We start from the raw sequence: 8,993 nt of genomic DNA, 5'->3' as shown, positions 1-8,993 counted from the left end.
TAATGGAATGGATATTCTTGAAATGAAGAGAGCTCCCTGACTCTGGGGCTGTCTAAATAGAAGCTGGACATCCCTCAGTCCAGACTGCTGCTAGAATGTCTTCTATGTGCACCTAATAAATGAGTTCTACACAGCCTTCCAGTGCTAAGGTCTCAGAATCTATCCAACCACAGGGAAGGAAAAAAATGAAGAGGCACTGAGAGAAGTCACAAACCAGTTAAAACAGCCCCTAAAGTACCTTAGGCACCACTCTACCTCTCTTCTAACCATCACCCCTAGAGTGTGCACCGAAGAGATTTCTGATTAGTATAATTTAGGTCACACTAGAGGACAGGGAAGTGATGAATTTATCTTGACAAAGTATTGTATTCACTCCAAAAGAAATCTGCCGAAATAAATAAACTCACGAACATATAAATAAGTAAATTCGTTTTTCTTTAAATCCACTATTTTTTTCTCTTAGAGAAATAAATGGCTTATATAAAGGACAATGTGTATATGGTATATATGTTTAAGGCCTGCTTCAAGGTTGCTCTCAAGCTGAGCCAGAACTATTGCGAGAAGAGTGAAAAGGATACCCAGGACACAGAAGTTTAGGCGGCAGTTACTCTTGGGGTGCTGGCAGGGTCAGCCTGTGAGAGTGAGTGCCTCTTTAAATTTGCGTCACAGACGCCTGCTGACCTCACCCCAGTCCAGGCCCTGCGATTGGTCAGGCCATCAAAGCCTCGCCCCTGCTAATCGCCGCTGCCGCCATCTTTGCTGCAGAGAGCGCCGAGGAAGACGCTGCAGACCTGCCTTCCCAACCGTATGTAGGCGAGAAGCCAGTGCTGATACTCCCACTAACCCATAATGTCCCACCAGGCCCCAGAGTGGAAGAGGGCTGAGTCTAATTCAAGCGATCTTGGGGCCAGCTGGGATGGCAGAGGCAGCAGAGGCAGGGGCTGGAGCGGCCCCTCCGGCCTTCAGGGACCTAGAGCAGCTGGCTCCCGTGAACCGCCATTGTGCTTTAAGATAAGGAGCAGTATGGTTGGTGCGGTAATTGGTCGCAGTAGATCCAAAATAAAAGCTCTAGAACGGTCAACAAACACTTTAATACACATCGTAAACGGGGCATCTGAAGCACAAGTAAACGTTTTTGGTAACAAGGAAATGAAAGAAAAGGCCAAAGCAGCCATAGAGACTCTTATTAGAAAACAGGAAAGCTACAACTCAGAATCCAGCATAACCTCCTATTGGAAGAAATGTATGCAGAAATGACAGTGTTAGAGAAGCGCGGCCATCGTTAGATTGGGATCAAATTAGGGCTAGCGGTCTGGAGAGGGAAAAGAGCAAATGGGCAGATTTACCACCAATCAAGAAAAACTTTTACATAGAATCCAAAGCAACAAGCTCCATGTCTGAAATGCAGGTGATTAACTGGAGAAAGGAAAATTACGATGTAACATGTGATGACTTGAAAAGTGGGGAAAAGCGTCTCATCCCCAAACCTGCTTGTACGTTTGAAGACGCTTTTCGGCAATACCCTGATCTTTTGAAAAGCATAACAAGGGCAGGATTCAGAAAGCCAACACCAATTCAATCCCAAGCATGGCCAATTATTCTACAAGGAATAGATCTTATAGGAGTTGCACAAACTGGAACAGGGAAAACGTTGTCCTATTTAATGCCTGGGTTTATTCATCTTGATTCTCAACCAATATCTAGAGAGCAAAGGAATGGTCCTGGGATGCTGGTTCTTACACCCACTAGAGAGTTGGCTGTTCAGGTGGAAGCTGAAAGTTCAAAGTACTCACATAAAGGTCTTAAAAGCATCTGCATATATGGTGGTCAAAACAGACAAGAACAAATAGAAGACATTAGCAAAGGTGTAGATATCATTATCGCCACTCCTGGGAGGCTGAATTACCTACAGATGAATAACTCTGTCAACCTGAGAAGCGTAACCTATTTAGTTATGGATGAGGCAGATAAAATGCTGGATATGGGATTTGAACCCGAGATAAGGAAGATTTTAATGGATGTGCGCCCAGACCGGCAGACTGTTATGACAAGTGCAACTTGGCCAGATACTGTTCATCGACTGGCACATTCTTATTTGAAAGATCCTATGATGGTTTATGTTGGTACTCTGAATCTTACGACCACAAATACAGTGAAGCAAAATATAATTGTTACCACAGAAAAAGAAAAACGAGCTTTTATCCAAGAATTCATAGAGAACCTGATGCCAAATGACAAAGTCATCTTGTTTGTCGAACAAAAATACATTGCTGATGACTTATCAAGCGACTTCAATATCCAAGGCGTATCTGCAGAAGCACTGCATGGCAACAGAGAACAGAGTGACCAAGAACGAGCATTAGAGGACTTTAAAAGTGGAAACACAAAGGTACTGATTACAACTGATTTAATAGCCAGAGGCCTTGATATTAATGATGTCACGCATGTATATAATTACGATTTCCCATGGAATATAGAAGAATATATCCACAGAGTAGGGCGCACTGGACGGGCAGGAAAGATAGGCACATCAATTACCCTCATCACTCAGAGAGATTCGAAAATGGCTAGTGAATTGGTTAAAATTCTGGAAAGGGCAAATCAGAGTGTTCCAGAAGATCTGGTACTAATGGCTGAGCAATACAAGTTTAAACAACAAAAGAGGGACACAGAGAAACCATCAAGAAAACCTGGAGAAAGACGCAAGGAGTTTTACTGATGTTTAAGTTGAAAAGTTGTACCAGGCTACTAGAAGATTCCAGGCATGTTAATGTTATGCAGTATTGAATATACATAAGGAAGTATCAGAAACATACTGGCCATTTGAAGAAACAACTAATTCTTAAATAATTCTGCTGAACTTTTAATATTGTGTCTGTTCCTTAATAAAAATAAGGCTTCCCAAATGAGAGAATGAGAGAATTTGTGAAGAAAAAGCAAATGTTATATATTGGTTAAAGTTTAATTTCTTTTTTAAAATACTTTGATTTTAGGTTTGGGGTATATGTGAAGGTTTAGTTACATAAGTGAACATGTGTCACGGGGGTTTGCTGTACATATTATTACCCAGGTATTAAGCCCAGTGCCCAATAATTATCTTTTCTGCTCCTCTCCCTCCTTCCACCCTCCCCCATAAAGTAGACACCAGTGTCTGCTGTTTCCTTGTGTTCATAAGTTCTCATCATTTAGTTCCCACTTATAAGTGAGAACATGTGGTATTTGATTTCCTGTTCCTGTGTTATTTTTGCAGTCTGCTATGTCCATTTGTCTTCTCTAAAACACTTGGTAGAAGACAACAATGATGCTTTTCTAGCTTTCAAATAGTACTAAATTGAAGCATAGCTTCATACTTATCCAGTCAAAATATTCTTTTTCCCCCCAGCAGTTGGTGCCACAACAGTTCTTAAAGTTATTTCCACTATCATTCTCCACTTTTTTTAGTTCATTAGAAAATAAATGCTAGATTTTTTTAGAAGATTCCACGATTCTATTTTTTATCAGAATGATGTCACCAACAGAGCAGGATGTCTGACTCACTGGGAATCAGTCCTTGTATGCATTTTGTCACTAACCCTTGGTTAAAATTCTGAGAAAGTTGCTTCCCTTCTCTAGGCCTCAATTTCTCCACTCATAAAATGAGATAGTTGTATTAATTAATTTAGGGGTCCCTTTCACCTCTAAAATTCTGTGATGACTAAAACTGTATACCCAGCCTTGGGTTAACACTTCCTTGTCTAATCTAGGGGAAATTGCATCCTTGTATAATAAATTGAACAAAACAGTCCTTTTCAATGACAAGAAAGTGCATTCTGCATTTTTATTGATTTTGCAATGTAACTGGTCGGTTTTCCTTTTATTCTTTGCTTTTATTTTCATCAGGTTTTATTTTAATTCAATTGGTCCTGGGAAGCTCAAAACCATAAATGTTCACATATATCTGTGAAAAAAATTAAGGCAAAAGAAAAATTCATCTGCTGGGAAAAACATTAAAACCAATCAAATGGCATTTTTGCCATAAGAACCAATTTTAGTAAAACTCTTCCTAGTTTTCTTTATAATTCTACCTCTTATGCCTTATTTAGAAGCAATGTGCTTCTCACATCTGCAAAAAGACATCCTCACAATGATGCTAAGTAAACATTAAAATTTAGTGTTCATGAAAACATTAGAATTAGTTATTTCTGGCAAAATCGAGAAAAATTAAGGCAGCAATCTTTTTTCCTCAGCCTGCCTCAGTTGTGACTATAAATAAGTCAGAAAATATGGGAAAGAAAGAAGTAAACGCTCTAGGTATAGGTATTTAACGTTTTAAGTATGGACTTTAAAGGCTTTTTGAAATGTAGACCTCAATATCTCTTGATAAAATCAATAACAATTGTTAACATTTTTGAGTGATACATACCTGGCGCTTTATCTCACAATCTCTACTATTTGTAAGAAATCCACTCAAAAGGTAATCTTACCCGTTTTGCAGCGGATGGAGCAAAGTCAGAGGAGCTAACTTGCCTAAAGACCCTAAATCTGGTTAAAGAGAAATTAAGCTGTATTTTGACAAGGAAGTGCTTGATTCTAATATGTATATTTTTTTAATTTCAGTATAGTAATTATGTGTAAGGCAGTATGCTTATCTTGAGGTTCTGTACAAGTTCAGATTTAGTGAAATAGAAAAGTGTGTGCAAATTTAATGCAAAGGCAATCTATAGCAGAACTATCATAGAAGCTCAAATGGCTTAGGGATGTTCACTCAGAGGAGAAATGATAAATGTTAAGCAAGTTAGACTATATGTTATTTTCCAGAATTATTCTTATGGGCAATGCTATATTTGTTTTAAAAAATGCAGCAATTAAACCACTTAAGATAGGATATTTCCATAATCATGTTTAAGTAACAGTAACAAGAAAAATTATCACTCAATGTCTATGAGTAGGAAAATGAGGGATATATGTATTTCTTCTACAAAAAAAGGCTGAAAAGAAAAACTAGTGTATAGAGAAACATAAGTAGAAATAGAGCAGTGATTGTCAACCAAGGGCAATTTTGTTCTCCAGGAGACCTTTGACAATATCTGTAGACAGTATTGGTTGTTACAACTATGGATGGGCAGTGAGGTGTTACTGGCATCTAGTGGGTAGAGGGTAATCACTCTACAATCTACAGGACAGCCCCATAACAACAAATAATTATCTGGCCCAAAGCAATATTTCTGAGATGGGGCATCCCTGAGACAGCCTAAGAAAAACAACCAAAACCAACTGCCTAGTAATCAAAAAGGCACTTCAAAGAAAAAAAAATAGAGGGTTTCTAAGCTGTATCTTGTGGGTTTCGTGGAAAAAAGTATCCCTACAAGCTTACTGTCTTTGGTATGGTCTACATCACTGGTTCTCTACCAGGACCAATTTTGTCAATGTCTGGAGACAGACAGACTGGGTTGTTGTGTTAGTCCATTTTCATACTGCTATGAAGAATATCCAAGACTGGTAATTTATAAAGAAAATGAGGTGTTTGGTTTTTTTTTTTTTTTTGAAACGGAGTTTCACTCTTGTTACCCAGGCTGGAGTGCAGTGGCATGATCTCGGCTCACCGCAACCTCCACCTCCTGGGTTCAAGCAATTCTCCTACCTCAGCCTCCTGAGTAGCTGGGATTACAGGCATGCACCACCATGCCCAGCTAATTTTTTGTATTTTTAGTAGAGATGGGGTTTCACCATGTTGACCAGGATGGTCTCTATCTCTTGACCTCGTGATCCACCCACCTCGGCCTCCCAAAAGAAAATGAGGTTTAACGGATTCACAGTTCCACGTGGCTGAGGAGGCCTCACAATCATGGTGGAGGGTGAAGGAGGAGCAATGGCAAGTCGTGGTGAGCAGGCAAGAGAGCCTGTATAGGGGAACTCCCCTTTATAAAACCATCAGATCTCGTGAGACTTACTATCACAAGAACAGCACGGGAAAGACCCACCCCCACGATTCAATTGCCATCTACCAGGTCCCTTCCCTGACACATGGGAATTATGGGAACTACAATTCAAGATGAGATTTGGGTGGGGACACAGACAAAACCTTATCAGTTGTCATACCTGGTAGTGATGGTGGTGGCGTTGGTATCTCCTAGGTAGAGTCAGAGAATGCCACTAAACATCACATAATGCATAGGAGGGCTCCCTACAACAAAGAATTATCTGGTCTGAATGTGAATGTCAGTAGTGTCACAGTTGAGAAACCTTGCAATAGATTAAGCAAAAATAAAAGCACAAACCTAGTTGCAGAGAAGCCAAAAGTGGACTTTAAGAAGGAAAACAAAAAGAGGATATTCATTTGCTGTGCACTTTACAATATAAAACCCTCCATTGGCCAGGCGTGGTGGTGCACACCTGTAATCCCAGCACTTCGGGAGGTCAAGGTGGGTGGATCACCTGAGATCAGGTGTTAGAGACCAGTCTGACTAACATGGTGAAACCCCATCTCTACTAAATACAAAAAATTAGCCAGATGTGGTGGTGAGTGCCTGTAATCCCAGGTACTCAGGAGCCTGAGGCAAAAAAACCTCCACTAACTTTCCTTTATTTGGTAGAATCTGTATTTCTCAGCTGGAGTTGATTTTGCTCCCTAAGGGACATTTGGCAACGTCCGGAGACAATTTTAGTTGTCCCAGCAAGGGGCAGCATTGCTACTGGCATCTAGTGGGTGGAAGTCAGGGATAAACATCTTATAATGCACAGGACAGTACCTTACAACAATGGGTTTTTCAGTCCAGAATATATGGTGTTGAGGTCAAGAAACTGATTGGTTGCATTGATTGACCAATAAAGTTTTTGTGTAAGTAAATTGTGTTTCGGAAATTCCAAGAAATACTGAGTTCTATATACAAACTGGAACAGATGGAAAGCAAAGCACTGAATATACGTAGGAGTCAAAGTATGAGGATTCAACTGACTTCAGAGTTATTCATAAGAGTCTCAGCACAGTAACTGACATTCAGTAGGCATTCAACAAATATTGAGTCCCTTCCAAGTTTCCCTCTCCCATCGCCCACTGTATAATGCTTGTTCACTATTCTGGGTGTTGCTCAGGCTTTCCCTCCATTTGGAATGCCCTTTCTCTTTCCTCTCTGCCAAGACAAATCACCTTTACCATTCTGGGTCCAGCCAAAGTGCCACATCTTCCCAAAGTTCTTATCTACTCTCCTTCATTTCAAAACTTTTGCCGTTACAGTTCTTGTAATTTGAGAATAATGTTGACATTTATACTATCCTAGCTTGCATTCCTACAGAGACAACTTTAAAGAAATAAAATGAATTAAGAGAAATTGCACTATCAAGTATTTAAATACATTATCAAAAATACAACCGTTCAAAGAGTTTTATCCTATGTAATTAACAAATCATGAGAGAACTGTTGAGAGCTAAATCTGCATAGCAATCTAGTAGGCAACAAAGGTAGACAGTTTAAAATCAGTGAAGAAAGAGAAACCTACTCCAAACAAAATAAGTAAAATAAATAAATTAAAAATACATAATATATAGCAGGACCAAAAACTCCTCCTATTAGAAATTAATTCCCACTAGATTACTGCATTTTTAAAACACAGAAGAACATTAAGTTTATATAGAGAAAATCATTTCTGATATCAATGCAGAAAATAATTTTTATACATAAAAGCAACCACAGAAAAAGGTAAATATGAGTAGATTTGACAATGTCAAAATGAAAATCTTCTTAATGTCAAAAATGCCATCAAAGGCAAAGGAAACACCAGAAAAATAATTTAAAATATATAATATAACTATAGTTATTTATATTTTATATATGGAGCTTTTTACAAAATAAAAAATAAAAGATGAATAAATATGGGCAAAATGTTAAAGGCAACTCACTAGACAAGTGAACAACATATATATTAAAAAGTATTTGGCTTCTTTGTAATTAAATGAAAAAAATTAATTATGTAACTTTAGCAAATTGGGCTAAGATTCTTTTTCTTTTTCTTTTTTTTTTTTTTTTTTTGAGATGGAATCTCGTTCTGTCACCTGGGATGGAGTGTGGTGGCTCCATCTTGGTTCACTGCAACCTCCGCCTCCCAGGTTCAATCTATTCTCCTGCCTCAGCCTGCTGAGCAGCTGGGACTACAGGTGTGTGCCACCACGCCCGGCTAATTTATTGTATCTTTAGTAGAGATCGGGTTTCACCCTTTTAGCCAGGATGGTCTCCATCTCCTGACCTCGTGGTCTGCCTGCCTCAGCCTCCCAAAATGCTGGGATTACAGGTGTCAGCCACCACACCTGGCCAGATTCTTTTTAAGTATGTAAAGCTACAAAGGATGCAGGGATATAAACACTGATAAATTAAACTTTGATTTAATTATATTCTGTGAAGGGATAGTTGAGATTATATATACATAATCTGTATAAGTTTAATAGACTTTGGCTCAGTAATATTACTTCCAGAAATGTACCCCAAAGAGATAATCAGATATACATACCAATATTTATAAACAAGGCTATTTATCATGGTTTTAATTAACATGTATAATAAGAATATATAATTATTATAATTTTTTAAACCCTTGAAGCCCTATGATAGGATACTAGTTAAATTTCAGCATATCTGTTTTTGATTTGGAATAGCAGAAATCATGTTCTTAACAAATATTTTTAAATATAAGGAAAAGCAGTTTATGGAATGATATCGATTGTTTTTAAAAAACTACATTGGCCCATGTATCTATATAAACAAAAACATATGAAATGGACACACATAGATACATACACACATTAATGATAGCCATGGTTTTCTACATTATGGGATTATAGATAGTTTTTTGTTAACCTTTGAGGTTAGTATTTCAATACACAAACTTTGGGGGAACAAACATATTCAAACCATATTTGATGTTCTAGATCAGTGCTTACAAGCATTTGGGTTTCATATACCAGTAACATTTCAAAGCCTAATTAGGCTACTAGGCATTAAACCTAAATTCTTTCTTGCCTTA

At 38.3% G+C, this 8,993-nt stretch overlaps 1 protein-coding gene across 1 annotated transcript; it reads left to right on the top strand.

Moving 5' to 3' along the window:
- The first annotated feature begins 749 nt into the window (after positions 1 to 749).
- Positions 750 to 7,744, top strand: LOC100396563 (putative ATP-dependent RNA helicase DDX53). The gene is given in 2 exon segments (XM_008991554.5): positions 750 to 1,223; positions 1,225 to 7,744. Coding segments are annotated over 2 exon segments (1,869 nt in total). The 5' UTR covers positions 750 to 849; the 3' UTR covers positions 2,720 to 7,744.
- Positions 7,745 to 8,993: the final 1,249 nt, after the last annotated feature.

This window comes from Callithrix jacchus, chromosome X (genome assembly GCF_049354715.1).
Source record: "Callithrix jacchus isolate 240 chromosome X, calJac240_pri, whole genome shotgun sequence".
In the NCBI taxonomy this organism is placed as follows: Eukaryota; Metazoa; Chordata; class Mammalia; order Primates; family Cebidae; genus Callithrix; species Callithrix jacchus.
Note: the sequence above shows the minus strand (reverse complement) of the source record. Positions and strands in the feature narration are given on the sequence as shown.